At 37.4% G+C, this 16,960-nt stretch overlaps 1 protein-coding gene across 7 annotated transcripts in view; it reads left to right on the top strand.

Annotated features, from left to right (window-relative positions):
- Positions 1-16,960, top strand: part of LOC127662557 (SPARC-related modular calcium-binding protein 1-like) — a 104,451-nt gene that overhangs the window by 20,848 nt on the left and 66,643 nt on the right. For all 7 annotated transcript variants that reach the window (XM_052153798.1, XM_052153797.1, XM_052153801.1 and 4 more), the window contains exons 2-4: positions 3,382-3,547; positions 10,561-10,644; positions 15,682-15,794. In XM_052153798.1, coding sequence (XP_052009758.1) covers positions 3,382-3,547; positions 10,561-10,644; positions 15,682-15,794 — 363 coding nt within the window. The remainder of the gene's footprint in view (positions 1-3,381; positions 3,548-10,560; positions 10,645-15,681; positions 15,795-16,960) is intronic.

Raw genomic sequence — 16,960 nt, 5'->3', positions numbered from 1 at the left:
AATGCAGCCGGGACAAACAAGACTTCGCAATGATGGCACAGACACGCGTGATTTAAATAGTGTGGAGGTAATGGGGAACAGCTTCGGGCAATCGGACCAGGTAAGTGGGTTTATGGGAAGTGAGATTCAAGGTTAGAACTTGGGTGAGTTAGATCTCCGGTGGCCGGTTGAGGACACGCCTTCACCGGCGTTCAGTGACAATATATATATATATATATATATATATATATATATATATATATATATATATATATATATATATATCGGTCAGGTCCATAAATATTGGGACATCGACACAATTCTAATCTTTTTGGCTCTATACACCACCACAATGGATTTGAAATGAAACGAACAAGATGTGCTTTAACTGCAGACTTTCAGATTTAATTTGAGGGTATTTACATCCAAATCAGGTGAACGGTGTAGGAATTACAACAGTTTGTATATGTGCCTCCCACTTTTTAAGGGACCAAAAGTAATGGGACAGATTAACAATCATAAATCAAACTTTCACTTTTTAATAACTGGTTGCAAATCCTTTGCAGTCAATTACAGCCTGAAGTCTGGAATGCATAGACATCACCAGACGCTGGGTTTCATCCCTGGTGATGCTCTGCCAGGCCTCTACTGCAACTGTCTTCAGTTCCTGCTTGTTCTTGAGGCATTTTCCCTTCAGTTTTGTCTTCAGCAAGTGAAATGCATGCTCAATCGGATTCAGGTCAGGTGATTGACTTGGCCATTGCATAACATTCCACTTCTTTCCCTTAAAAAACTCTTTGGTTGCTTTCGCAGTATGCTTCGGGTCATTGTCCATCTGTACTGTGAAGCGCCGTCCAATGAGTTCTGAAGCATTTGGCTGAATATGACCAGATAATATTGCCCGAAACACTTCAGAATTCATCCTGCTGCTTTTGTCAGCAGTCACATCATCAATAAATACAAGAGAACCAGTTCCATTGGCAGCCATTCATGCCCACGCCATGACACTACCACCACCATGCTTCACTGATGAGGTGGTATGCTTTTGATCATGAGCAGTTCCTTTCCTTCTCCATACTCTTCTCTTCCCATCACTCTGGTACAAGATGATCTTTGTCTCATCTGTCCATAGGATGTTGTTCCAGAACTGTGAAGGCTTTTTTAGAGGTTGTCTGGCCTTCTTGTTTTTGAGGCTCACCAATGGTTACATCTTGTGGTGAACCCTCTGTATTCACTCTGGTGAAGTCTTCTCTTGATTGTTGACTTTGACACACATACACCTACCTCCTGGAGAGTGTTCTTGATCTGGCCAACTGTTGTGAAGGGTGTTTTCTTCACCAGGGAAAGAATTCTTCGGTCATCCACCACAGTTGTTTTCCGTGGTCTTCTGGGTCTTTTGGTGTTGCTGAGCTCACTGGTGCGTTCTTTCTATTTAAGAATGTTCCAAACAGTTGATTTGGCCACACCTAATGTTTTTGCTATCTCTCTGATGGGTTTGTTTTGATTTTTCAGCCTAATGATGGCTTGCTTCACTGATAGTGACAGCCCTTTGGATCTCATATTGAGAGTTGACAGCAACTGATTCCAAATGCAAATAGCACACTTGAAATGAACTCTGGACCTTTTATCTGCTCCTTGTAAATGGGATAATGAGGGAATAACACACACCTGGCCATGGGGGGCAGAGGGGACTGGTCGACAGTCCGGTCGCCCTGGGCAGGTGTGGTCTGCGCTGGGTCTTTTCCCCCCTGAAAGAATAGGAATTGGAAAAGAACGCCTTCCCTGATGTGTGTGATAGCGTTAAGATGGCCCCAGCCGCTTTAAACTGTATGCGAGAATCATAGAGAGAGAAAAGGTGCAGCTGGCGTGGCTTGCTCCCATGCTTGGCACATCGCCTTGTTCCCCCTTCGGGGTGTAGGGAAACAGAAGGTTATGACGATTTTATGGGGCGTTGGGGAAGGGTGCGTGCAGAGTGATGCGGCCTGTCGCTTTGGCACGCAACTACCTGCCCGCACGTGTGTCAGCAGCGCACGTACACCTAAATGCAGCATAAAGTATTAATAGACTCCAATGGGTAATCCATGTCTTCTGAAGTGATATGAGTCGATTGTGAATGAAGACAGACCAAAATATAGCTCTTTTCTCTATAAACCTTGACATCAGCAGTCTCCTTGGCTATCATGGTTTCAAGCTCGATTAAACATCCTAGCGCCATCTAGCATGCATCAAGCACTAGGAAGATGAACAGTGTAAAAGGAGTTACAGTATATTTTGGTATATTCTCACGTAAATATGACCAGATCGCTTCTGAAGACATGCATTAAACTGCTGAAGTGTTATTGATTACTTTTATGCTGCCTTTATGTACATTTTGGAGCTTCAAAGTTTTGGTCACCATTCACTTGCATTGTAAGAGCTGAGATATTAAAAAAAAAAAAATAGTGTTCTGCAGAAGAAATAAAGTCATACACATCTTGAATGGCATGAGGGCGAGAAAATGATGAGAGAATTTTACATTTTAGGTGGGATTTCAGGTGGTTCTTCGATAAGATGCAGTTGTTTTTCTTCCGATCCAATAATTTCCTAATGGATGAAAGCAATACAAAAAATGGTATCTACCTTTTTCATTAGGAAATACTTAACATTTTTGAAGTAGTCCTAAAATGTGGTGTTAATGGCTTTCCGTGCTGTTTTTAAGCAAATATATTAACAGATGGACTTGCATTTCTATACAAGTCTGGCTGACATGAAAAGATTATCTTCTCTTTTCTCTCTTTTTATTAGTTCTGCTGTCTTTGTTGTGATACCACTTAATATATCTCCATTATGGCTGTATGAAATTTGACCTCAGCAATTTTTAGACAAAATGATTCATTGGAATGGCAATTGCACCAACGGAAGCTATTTGATTTTCCGGCCACCAAGACCTGTGAAACTCATTGAGCTGTTTTAAAGCTCTGCAGCTCTGTTTAATTTATTACTTAGTCATTATAGGTCTAGTCAGTGTCTTCATTTCTTTGTGGCCTATTAGTCTCAAATAGCCAGACTTTTGACTGATGGCATAAAGTCTGGACCAGATTGTGGCTTGTTCTGGCCAAGATCTTCCCACTTAGACAGGAAGACTTGTCTGATTGACATGTAAAGTGGCCAAACTTTGTGTAGGGGCAGGTTTTAAATTAAGCAGAATCACATGGGCAAAATTGCTGTTGCTCTGAAAACAAGACTGTGATTTGGCCATAGGGATGAGGCTGCAGAACGATTGCTTTTATACAACAATTCTAAAAACAATTAAATAATATAATAATGTAAAAAATGAAATATAAAATAAATGCTTTCAGAGAAAAAAAGCCTTATTAATATATAAAATGCATACTTCATTCTTGTATGTACATTTGTGTGCAGTGGCTTATAGGGGACATAGAGAGTCACTGTGCCATCGTTTGCTCCAAGACTCGTGGCAAGCCTGTGTGTGGTTCGGACGGCCGCAGTTATGATACCAGCTGTGACCTCCAGAGGGCGAAATGCAAGGACCGCACTCTCACCCCTGCCCACAGGGGACAATGCAGAGGTCAGTACATAAGCCTCTTGTGATCAGTTCAATTGAAATGATTGTGAACATTGTATGATATATAACAACAGCTTCTATTCGATGGCAGACACTCCCAAGGCATCACATACTGTTGCTTGTGCAAGAGCTCTGTGTGTCACTATGTAGATGTTAAAATTGCCTGATTGAATGCATAGAATTAAATGCAAAATCAATATATAACACTGTTGTCTTTATAAATGAATATAAAAATACAAGAATAGACATATTACATAAAGTTATCAAGATAATTTGAGAAACTAGCTTCATGACCATAAAGAATTTGGTATAAAAAATATTGTTGTTGATTGAGAAAATGTCAAGAGTACATGTCAGCAAATTCTAGGCAAAGGGTGACTACTTTGAAGATGCTAAAATATAACACAGTTTTGATTTATTTGGGATTTTGTTTAGTCACAACATAATTCCCATAGTTACATTTATGTTATTCCATAGTTTTGATGAATTTACTATTATTCTAAAATGTGAATAAAAAAAATAAAAATAATAATAATAATAATAATAAAGAATGAGTGTTTCAAAACTTGTGTGTGTGTGTGTGTGTGTGTGTGTGTGTATATATATATATATATATATATATATATATATATATATATATATATAGCATAGGCGTTTATTATTAATTATTATTAATATATTATTTAAAATAGGCATTTTTTGGAAATAATAATAAAAAATAAATTTATTGAAAGGAAAGCACCTTGAGATGTAACATGTAATTTTCAAGGGGGTTAAATAACATGCACAACAGATACACAAATACAGACATCATGCTCGCCCTCTTCTACCCACACAGACCTCAGCTATTGTACAAGAAACTTAATTACATAGACCCAGCTAATACATCAGTTACATCAGCATAAAGAAGAACTGAAGAAGTTTAAGCAGTTTATCTTCAGGTTATTTAAAAAATTAAATAAATAAAAATGACACATAAATTAAAACCATAAACAGGTTGTTTTGATATGAAAAAACAAAGATGTCCTGAAGCAATGAAAAGAGGTAGTAGATCTAAAAAAAATAGGAAGATTATTCCAATCAGAAGGAGCTTTGTATTTAAATGGCCTGCGACGACTTCTTTGAAAACGCTAGGAACAAAGCAAAAGGGATATTGGATATGTCTGAGTGGATATGAAGATCTGCATGGGGCCAAAAACTGTTTCAAGTAAGAAGGTAAAATATTTTATTTTAAAGTAAAATAAACACATTTGAAAATTAACCGAACCCATTGAAATTGCCTTCTAGATTTAAGTTGCAACCAATTGAGTGACTCAAATCTACATAGAGAATTATATAGCCTACAACATTAAGTGCCAGAGGTGTTTTGATAAACAGTATCAGTAAAATCAATAATAGGTAGTATCAACTGAGAAAATATTATTTTTCTGACATGGAATGTAAAACAATTAATTGAACGATAAAGTGAACTCAGACAACCATATGTTCTTTTTATAATACAATCAGTATGAGGCATAAAGGAAAGTTCTGGGTCAATCCAGAGTCCAAGATATTTGAACGAATCAACTTTATCAAGAAGTGAACCATCATCAAAAATAATATGCAAATTAAGGGGATATGAGAGACTATGTCACGTACCAAACACCATACAGCAGGACTTCTTATTCAGTATGAGTTTGTTGTTTTGAATCCAGTTTTGGATTGTAAATAGTTCTGAATTTGTAATATATCAGAAATAGAGGTGTAAATAACAGTCTCATCAGCATAAATATGAACAGAACAATCTGAACATATTTGAGGTTGGTCAGTAATAAAAATAGAAAAAAGAATTGGTCCCAAAGTGGAACCTTGTGGAACACCAGTTTCAACAATTAAATAGTCAGACAGAGAACCCTGAAAGACAACACACTGACATATTTTATGAAGACCTAAACCTGAGGAGAGCATTTGAGTTAAACCAATAGAATAGAGCTTATCAAGGGGGAGGTAGCGATCAACCATATCAAAAGCCTTGGAAATATCAATAAAAATTGCACCTGTGAGTTGGCCTTTGTCAAAGGATGAAAACACATGCAGTGGTGGTGGAATGACTGGAATGGGGATAAAATATTGAACTAATTGATGTAATGTGATAATTAATTAAAGATAAATCTCTCAAATATGTTTGCAATAGTACAGATAATAGAAATTGGACACTAGTACTTGCTTTTAACTCACATATAGTATGAAAAACATCAGTAGGCAAGACTTTACTAAAAGAAAATGAGCCATTAGGGATAATAAAGTTTGAGAAGCCGGAAGTTCTATAGGAATTAAAGTTTTGGGATCTGCAGATGGAAGAAAAGTGCTGAATAAAAGCATGTTAAATATACTTTCATCATTAATCCGTATCTGGTTTATTAAGCTTTTGTTAGTTATATTAAAATATGATTCAGTTGATTCCAAAACTGTCTAGGGTTATAACAATCCAGAGAAAAGCTAGCTTTATAATACTTGGATTTTGCATTCCTTGTTTTAGTCTTACATAAATTCACATGTCTATAGTTTTCCCAGTCAGCTGAATCTTTAGACAAACGATATTTGGTCCAGGCTTTACCCCTTTGTTTGAAAAGGTTAACAAGATATGAGCTGATCCAGGGTAAATGTCTGCCTTTACTCTAATTGTTTTCATGGGTCCATATTTATAAATTACATTAGTAACAGAATAAAAAAAATTCCATGAATCATCAACAAAAGGAATTAGTTGTAATATATCCCAGTTGATATCAATTCATATTTTTACACTGTCTCAGTCTAATATATTTAGGAGGAGAACTTGGAGTTTCCAGACTTCCAGCTTTAACAATCAGACATAACACCAGATTTAGTTATCCTTTCAGGATTAGCGACAAGTATCCAATCCAACAAAGATGAAGTTCAAAGATCCACTCTTGTAGGTTCATTAATTTACTGAGAAAGGTTTACACTACAAAATGAATTATCGGAAGAGGAATGATCAAGCCAGTTACTGTTGAAGTCACCCAGGATAATCATTTTATTATGCTTTTCAAGATAATTAATTGTTGGCAAAATACACTTTGTGGAATCAGTCGGAGCAGAAGGGGGCCTATAAAGGTCACCAATAGTTGGTAATTTTGTTAACATGAAGAGTAACATTAATAAAAAGACATTCAAACTTAACAGGCTCTATAATAGGAATGACAAACTTAGAAAAAAGATTTTCTGAAACAAATGTGGCAACCCCACCTCCTCTAGAAGCCCTATCAGCTCTATAAAGTACAAAATTATCAATTGCAATTTAATCATCAGAGATTTTACTATGCAGCCATGTTTCGGAAATAGTAATACTATTGGGTTTATAAAGAAGAACCTGGGATCTGAGGAAATACATTTATGAAACAAGTTTTCTAATATTAAGATGAATAACCTTTAACTCTTAAGCTGATTCATTTGTGCCTAGAGAAGTAATAAAACCACAGGTCAGAAAGCTGAGTTAAGAGAAGGAGGTAATAGTCGTGAGGAGCAATAGCAACAGGCTGAACAAACAGACAAACACCACACATTCTCTCTCTCTCTCTCTCTCTCTCTCTCTCTCTCTCTCTCTCTCTCTCTCTCTCTCTCTCACACACACACACAGTGAAAAAAGAGGTGAGTGACAGATTAACAAGAGTAGAGTTAACAGCCACTGGTTCAGACTGCTACATGACCTATTGTAGACATAAAGAGAGGACGCTGCCTTTATAATGTAAATTATATTCGAGTGAACATAGGAATATACATGGCCTCATAAGTAAATACAAAATGTAAATAAAGGATAGACGCCCATTTCATTACATCAAGAAATAAAAGTTTGCATTCAGTATTCCATGATTTTACAACAGTGATCATCTAATGACAATACAATATTTCATCATTACGACAGATTTTACTACACTGATGCCTCAATTTATGGCAAGCCTTGACTCACACACCATGGCATTATAAGGTAGAAGGCTAAGCAAAAGAAGGTTTGCAATAAAGTTATTTTTTGCAACTTACAGATCACAATAGACAGTTTTTGATAAAATAATATAGTCAATGATCCAATGAACTAAATAACAATATTCAAACAAACAAATGTAGGAGGTTAGCCATTTGCAGGATAATCAACTCGCAACACTATCCTGGGGAGGAGAGGGAAAGGTCACGGAAAAAAGTCTCAGCTTCCTCAGGACAGCATCAAACTGCCAATGTTTCTTGACCAGACCAGCACTGAAATCAGGATTAATATGGACTCGAGCGCCAATGTAGGTGAGTTACTTTCTCTCCCTGGTCAGACGTAAAATCCTCACTTTGACCTGGAAGTGTAAGAACTTGACCAGGATGGGTCTAGGAGCAGACCTATTTTATTTATTTATAAGTATATTTGTATAGGGACAGTACAAAAAAACATGATCCCAGTCAAAACTGGAAAATATGTATTGCACATAGAGAGTATAGCCAAAGCTAATTTGCATCTCAAGTCCCTAGAAAGGCTTTTCTAAGCAAAAATAAAAAACAAAAAATAAAAATACTACTCGTAGAATAAAACTACCACAATGTGTCACTTACACCTACCTAAATTATACATATTAGATTAGATTATACCTAGAGCTAGAGCTGAAGGTGGAAGAGCGATGAGCCGTTTCTATAACTGGCACAGTTATTTATTCCTTGCCAAGAAGTAGCAGAATCAGCTGGTTCAAGAAGGCGATAATGTCTCTTTCTTCGATATAACGAAAATTGGATGACCGACTTCTATTCTCAGTGTCATCAACTTTATCCTTCAGGTAGGCATTTACTTTTTCAAGTGTTTGCACATGATTTGTCAGGACATCATTGTTATCTTCATTAGAGCTCACCATGTGTTCAAGCTCTGAGATCCCTGAATGTTGTTAAGACCAGTTTGGATGGTCAACATTTTTGAATCAAGATGACCATTAATTTCCACTTTGATCAGTGGCATCCCAGACTTTAAAAAAGTAATGTTTATTAGCAGAGTTCCTGGTGAACAACTACACTACCCATAGTCCAGTAGAGAAAGATCCACCAAACTGAAATGAGGCCAATAATGCCTGCCAAAAAGTCAGAAAAGCAACCGGCCACTTTCGTGACGCAATATGAATGTCTCAATCGAGTCTCCCTACACCCTAAAACTACATAGATATTTGTATATATTGGTATATTTTGAAGTAAACTTAAAATATATTGTTTCAATACTTATAATCAACAACCTAAAAGAAAAAGTTATATATATAGTATGTTTATTGTTTTTTTTTATTGTTTTACACCATTTGGAATACTTCATGGCATTGTAGTTTGTGCCCTTGTTAAAGACGGTAAGTACACAGTCTTGTACCTTTGTCTTTTTGACTGATTTTGAAATACTTTTTTGCTTCAAATTAAATTTTGTAATGCTGCTATTCACTTCAGAGCTGGCTGGTTTAGTTCATTGCTTAGAACTCTTTTATGAAGTATTTTGTGAGAAGCCTATTGAAAAAAAAATGGGAAAAATACTTCCGGAAACCAAATGGCTTAAAAAGTGGGCCTGCACTGCACTCTTTATTGGATGATGTTTTGTAATGTTAGACTTAGTTACTATTAACTTTCGGTGCATCTCTTTTTTTTATTAATATTTTTGTCTGGCTGTAAATTCCTTTCAAACTATAGATTGTATCCCCTAACCCAGGGGTGCCCACACTTTTTTGTGCGATGATCTACTTTTAAATGACCAACTCAATAAGATCTACCAACTAAAAAAAACACAGTTTCATTTAAAATAAGAAAATGCTTGTTGGGACTACTGCATGTATCCCTAAATGGAATTCATCTTCTAATTAATAAAAAAATATATAATAATGTTCAATGTTGATATCATTCAGTTTAAAACTAAACCCAAAACACCTACAGCACAATAGATTACAATAGCCAGGGCATTTACCTTATTCTGATGACGAGTAAATATTGACCAGGCGAGGTTTTGTTTATTCAGTTGCCATGACAACTAGGTTTGCGCATTCGCGCCTTCCAAGGACTTCTGAGAACAGAGCGTGAAATTGCGATGCTACTGCCCGGATTAGGCAAAACTGTCTGATTCCATTCAGTTTTGCCTAATCCGGGCAGTAGCATTGCTATTTCGCGCTCTGTTCTCAGAAGCCCTTGGAAGGCGCCTATGCGCAAACCTAGTTGTCATGGCAACTGAATAAACAAAACCTTGCCTGGTCAATATTTACTCGTCAAGTGCAAGTCAGACAGAAACTAAAAGAAGGAAAGACATTATATTTATTTTTATAAAAATGTAACAAAAGTACATTAAAATTTTGTGCGATCTACCAGCATTGCCTTTACGATCGACTGGTAGATTGCGATCGACGTATTGGGCACCCCTGCCCTAACCCTACTCATAAACCAATTTTATAGCATAATACCCTTGTAATTACCAGTTTGTAACCTAAAAAAATGTCCTAATTTTGACAACTCAAATTTATAAATTATTTTATAAGCGGAGAGGTGACAGTAAATGAGAGACCATGGAATAGGAAATAACCCAAGCTAGATTCAAACTCCCAACATGCAACATGTCAGAGCACATTTCCTACCCAACCAGGTTACATCTATGATATATACTGTATATCAGTCCCTCTTGCGATCCCAATAATTCTTGTATATTCAACCAATCTCTGCATTATTTGTGGTATCTTGCGATTTAGTATAATTTACGCAAGTTTTCACAAAAGACGTAAATTTGAGGGAATCCCATCACTTTACTTCATGATTCACAGCTGCAAAGCAAATGTTTCAAAATCTTGACATATAAAAAAAATATCAAAATGCACAGTTGTATATATACTGTGAGTATAGAATTATAGAATAATTATAGTGTAAAATTTTGAATGGACTTAACTTAAACCTAATGTGCTGGACTGTTCATTGAGTATTTGTTAAAAATGTGTTGTTCTGTATTTAATTATTGATTTACTTTAATATCACAATTTCAGGTAAAAACTGGGTAAGGATAGATCAACCTCCCATTCTCCCTGCACCTACACATTCATCAGAGGACAAAGAAATGGAATTGAAAGGTATGAGCTATGGTGACACAGCAGGTGGAAAAAACATACACACAAGACTCAATGCCCTACTAAAACAGGGCTTTGCACCCAGTGAAAATGTGTAGTTTGGCTTCATCTCAATTCACACTTTTACTGTTTACCAGATGTAATGTTTGTACTTTGCTGGTGAAGTAGCATGCAGTACTGCAGAACATTGGGACATACAACTTAATCATGAATCAGCTTCTTGTCATGTGCTGGTTGCGTCTTCACGTAAAACTTAAGTGCTTCCACACATACAGCCTTTACTGTAAATTTAATGTAACATTTTAGTATTCAGAAGTTGTGTGTGAACAGGACCTTTTGTTAAAATGTTGGCAAATCAGCTCAGCAGATATGGTGGCCGATATAGTTAATTTTTGAGCTGGAATGAAACCAGACCTTTTCTATGTGGATTGTTCAACGATTTTGCACCAATATAATTATGCAAAGGTACTCAAAAGGCTTATTTCTTAAACAAATATTTTTATAAAAGAATATTTGACATTATTATTATTACATCAATATTATACAACATTATATGATCTTATAGCTAACTAGATAACAACGTAGCTACTTTCATTGCTTGTCATCTGAGTGTAAGTTAACGTTTACACGTTAGCACGTTTACACATTATCTTACACTCAGATGACAATAACTTTTCGGTATTTATTTTACAAACTAGTTAGCAACTTACCGAGAAGACACTGCTTAACACCACACCGCTTAACTCTCCCCTGTCTGCAGAGTCACCGTCAGTTCAGAGTCAGCTCTTTAAACAAAGGAGTCAGCGCGCACTCTGCTGGACTAACTACATTATGACACCAATTCTAAAGCATTGTTTTCTGCATTAAATGTTCTGAAAAAAAGTTTTAATAGCTGCTCATATCTGTAAACTTATACAGTGATACGATATATCGGTGAAAGGCTAATATTGGCCGATAATATCGGTCGGGCACTAATATGGATAAAAGATGCTGAATGTATAAGTACAAATGTGGTACATGTACCGGAAACGGTAATCCAGCTATTTTATTCCGATTTAATGGATTTCATGTCTGCAAGTGGTTATTAGCATCTAGCTAAATAGTTTAATCCTTATTTTCAGATCATTTTGACCAATTTTGATTTTGTTTCCTTAATTAGAATGGTATACTTTATCTGAATGGTATAAAACATTGTGACTATTCCTCCACTAGCTATCTAAACACGCAAAATGTGGACTTGATTTGATAAGTCTAAGTGGTTATAAAAATAAATTTAAAAAAGTGACACTTGTGGTGTTTAGGATCAAAAGTGACCTGCCATGGGAAATGAATGAGAAATACTAAAATACAGAGATTATTTTTATTATTATTTGATGAATACAAATCTGTAAATTAGACAAAATGCAGAACACAACCACACATACATGAAGGGTCGAGAGGGTCTACAACATCCACAATGCAGAAAACACACAAACCACACACATACAGGTTTGTTTGATTATATTATAGATTTCTAATTGACTTCCTTTGATTTCGGACTAATTATATGTTCTATTTCCAAACTCTACCCCTAAACCTAAAAATCACTATCACTAGATTCAATATCTAAATAAATATCTAGCACATCACTAGATTGGAAGATCAACATCATCTGACCCATTTATGAGCTTTTTTTTTTTTTTTTACTGATAAGGACATTTGGCCCCAAAAGTGTAGACAAACCTATCTATATACACACAAACATACCACACAGGTTTATAAAAGTCTGAGTCTGAACCCTTTTTGACCAAATTTATGCTGGAATTTTGATGTTTGTTATTTAAAATGTTCAAAATAATTACTCTGTCTTTTCTTTGTGAAAATCAGATTTAACCATGGCAGCATGGTCAGGTTTAAAGGCATATTTGAGTATCATTGCAAAATATGACACTTCGACACAAATGGTTTAGAAAAATGGCCAATTATTGCTTATCTCAGATCAGTGCAGCAGAACACATCTGTCTGTGTGAATGTGACAACCTACAGAGGATATACAGTCCCCAGAGCATTAGAGATAACTACCAAGGAAACGCGTATGCCCACTGGTATGCGTGTAAGTTTTTGCAGACCATGTTCATACACTTCTTGGAATGCCAAACCCTCAACTGAAAGACAGATTGACTGGCCAGAAGTCAAGGTCAGACCTCATCATCAATTTCTTAGACTGGATCAAACAGTCAGTTAAAGATGTTTTTGTCATCACTGTTTTTAGGGAAAAAAAGCAAGAAAATCAGTGTCCACTAACAAACTTTCCATAGCTATATCAGCTTGCTTAAAGCTAAATTGAACCTTTGGTTCAATTTCAGCTTAAAGTTATTTACAAATAAAATACATTTTCAGCTAACCAAAATAGGATATAAAAACAATTATTAAAAAAAATGTCATGGAAGTCAGGTCTCAAGACATGGATAATATAGACTAGGGAAAGAAATGGAAAAGGTCAGATTAACACACAATTTGCTTTAGGGTAACAAACCTGTTTTATTCACTTCACAAGTCAAGATTAATGCATATAACAACAAAATAAAATGATTAATAATGAAGGGATGGCTTTGAATATACCAATTAAAATCTTTTTCTTTGTCACATTACAACCTGGAGGTCAAATTAAAATATTTTTCTGGCACCATGTGAAAGCTACACACATTTGTTAGTTAGTAAACCTACATTTAAAACATGTTGTAAAGAATTGCTGAAATGTGTTTGTTAACTAGAACATGTGCAGTGGAATGGATGCAATGAAAGCAGCCACTATACAACATATGTTGATAATTTTTAGAAATTATTCAGTGTAAAGGGGTATAAGGGAAAGGAGGAGGTGAGAAATGGCTTGGAAACATAAATAATAGTTTAATAATAAACTGAACCAAAAACACACAAACATAAACACACAGAGCAGCTACCTGTAATTCTCTCTCTCTCGAACTGTCTTCACCGGCCACCATTATCCCTCGTGTACCCCCATCAGGCTGATTGGGGACCGGGCGTGCGTTGTTCCAGCCTGGCTCCGCTGTCCTCCGCTCTATACTTCTCCCGGCATTGCCTCAGGCCCGTGGCAAGAAGTATACCCCCCCCCCCTCTCCAGTGTGCCTTGCGCCCTGTCTGCCGGCGGGTCATACCTGCCTTCCTCGACCTGGGAGGAGACAGGAGTGTAAAAACAACAACAAAAACAAAATAGGCAAGGTAAAGGCCAACACAGTGACAGAGAGAGAACTCTCTGGTTCTCTGATGCACCTTCGCGTGGTCCCTGGTCACTCCTCCACCCTCTCAGGCAGACGGCTATTCAGACCAACCCCCAGTGGACAGAATGCCCCTCCGCGTTCTTGCTGACCCATGGGGGCGCTCCTACTCCCCTAGCAGCGGCCCTATCACTCCAGGCAGTCTGGGAGTCGCTTCCCTCCTCCCCTCGCGGACGGCAGTCTTCTCGACCCCTCCACGTTTCTGGGGGACGGCAGGGCACTCCTCCGCCCCTGGCAGTGGCCCCTTCACTTCAGGCGGTCGGGGAGTCCAGTCCCCACTCGCCTCACGGACAGCGGCCGTTCTCTGCATCCGGGCGGTCGGGCTACTCTGTCCCCAGGCAGATGGCAGCGGCACTCCCCTGGGTGGACGGCAGTGTCGAGGACTCCGTGACGGGCATCCCTCCTCCCACCCGGGTTTCGGCACCAGTGTAAAGGGGTATAAGGGAAAGGAGGAGACGAGACGAGAACCGGCTTGGCAACATAAATAATAGTTTAATAATAAACAGAACCAAAAACACACAAACATAAACACACAGAGAAGCTGCCTGTAATTCTCTCTCTCTCTCGAACTGTTGTCACTGGCCGCCTTTATCCCTCGCGCGCCCCCATCAGGCTGATTGGGGACCGGGCAAGCATTGTTCCCACCCTCCTCCGCTCTACATTCAACTATTTATTAAAATGTAATTTAAAAAAGACAAGCTGGAATCCATTACATTACATTCTGTCTTGCATCCATTCGTTTTTAGTATTCAGATATCAGCCACGTATTTGATTAAATTGTTTCTATTGATGCACAGTGTTGAGGGATAAAAATTGATGCTTCTGTGCTTGGTTGTTCCATATATGTCAATATGATTGACTTCTGTGATGTCGGGGGCTGACTGCAGCCCACCTGTTTCTCCCAGCCGGTCTGTTACAGTCTTCTCAGACATAGCAGGTGTTTCTAATTTCTTGCATTATGGATGCCTTTGAGAGCATCTGCTCATAGGCATGACCTGGACAGATTTGTAGTTTGTATAGTATGCATGCTATGTATAGTTGGGTCCAAAAGTTCTAAAACTCATATTTTCCTTCTTAAGAGGCAGTTTAAAACAAAAAACTTCACTATGCATATCATACCGCATGTGATGAAATCTGTTTTATGAGATGGCTTTGCAAAAACGTACAAATCTGATCTTCAAACATGCTCCTTTTATTGTGCTGCTGTCCTAGGTGTATTATTAATCTAACATGATATTCTTATGATTACATTCACATTTATTCAGCAGATGTGCTTTTTTCCAAGCGGCTTTCATTTTATGGTGCCATAGGTGCATCCCCAACGTGAGGCCTGTTCCAAAAAGTAGATAGCATCATAACTGTATGCTATCTCCTAAAAAAACAATGCTGACCAAATTTAAGGTAGCATCACATGTATCTTATGCAGTAAAGGCAATTCAAAAGTGACACTTTTAACAAATATGTATGTGTGACATGTATTTCTTTGCTTATTAGAGTATTGTAGCACCATCTGACTCTGTTGGAATCTGTTTTGAGTTGAGTCTTCTGTGCGGGCAGCTATTTTTTGTGGCACATGGAGTTGCAGCCTATGTAGAGCATTCCAAATCAGTTATTTATGAGGTTCCGTCTTGGTTAGGATGCTGCCTTTAAAGGTTGCTGCCTATGTAGTTAGCCGACTGGGTTTTGGAACAGATCTGTATGGTCCCCTTGGTCCCTAACTGAATACCAGATAGCAATTACGTTTTTTGTATCTGTATTTCAGAAGCAGGCCAGTCAAAGTGTCAGACGGAGAGGAGCCAGGCCTTGGAGCAGGCAAAGAGGCCACAGGAATCCATTTTCATCCCAGAATGCAATGATGATGGAACATTTGCCCAGGTCTGTCAGAGTTCTGCACTGCTGCACTTTATGTGTTGTATGTGACATCAGTGTATCCCAAAGGAAACCTACAGATCACAGTTGGATGGACAAATTAAAAAATCCAAAATATTCCCCAGCTTTGATCTGTATCCACAAAAGCATCACACTTCACTTTGTTTCTCATCAGTATGGTCACATAGGGACTTCAGATGGAAGCTGTACATTAAATTGCATTTATATACTTCCAACCGTTCATTTCACCTGTACTATACTTTGTAAAACAGTGATCATCCAGTCCACCTAAGCTTTTAATGCCTCATCATTTATGAGAGTCGTTTATCAATTTGAATAACTGTATTCCCCCAGCGCAACAGTCGGGACGTTTTGTGCGGGTCATCCAGGAGATACGAGAATGGTTACAGGAGGGTTATTGCTGTTATGCAGTACCTCTTAAACTTAAACTTTATTATTTATAGCTTGATTATTTACAATGACATGGACATTATCAAGAAGCTTAACAAGGTGGACATGAAGACAAAGTTAGGATAGAGAATTTACATGTTTACATGAGGGTGTCAGGTTATTTTTGGTATTGTTTTACCATCTTTGAAAATGTTTATTATATCATTGCAATGTGTGCAATTTTTTTTAAACAGGATGGAATGTTTTCGAGACACAAACCAGCAAATTCCACAAAACATCACAGAATTCATAAAATTCATTGGTACTGGAATATTTGAAATAAACATTCTAGAGTTTGTGGCTTTTAGCCTATGGATATTTTCTTTTTAGCCATTCAAGCTATCTATAGGTGTATTTTTAACCCTTGAAAAACTTCTTAGCATATATACGCATTTTAAATTTACAGTCTTGCTCTTCTAGGAAATGGACAAAGTACTGATGACGCATCTTGCAGTAGATATATTTTCTGTCTGTCAAATGCCCTCTAGAATGAGAATGTCCCTCCCTCTTCAAGTGCCAAGTTCATGGTTCTTGAATGTAACATAACTAAAGCCTTTTGTCTATTCAAAAACAGAGACAAGCCCTTTGATATGCCCGACTTTCTTCACGTTTCAATAGGAAATACACAGCCTGATCTCATGAAAATTATATGATCGTGGCAACATTGTTTGAAAAATGAACTCATGTGGTTCATTACACGTTAGTTTTGAGGTAAAATTACA

The sequence above is a fragment of the Xyrauchen texanus genome, chromosome 22 (genome assembly GCF_025860055.1).
Source record: "Xyrauchen texanus isolate HMW12.3.18 chromosome 22, RBS_HiC_50CHRs, whole genome shotgun sequence".
Classification (NCBI taxonomy): Eukaryota; Metazoa; Chordata; class Actinopteri; order Cypriniformes; family Catostomidae; genus Xyrauchen; species Xyrauchen texanus.
Note: the sequence above shows the minus strand (reverse complement) of the source record. Positions and strands in the feature narration are given on the sequence as shown.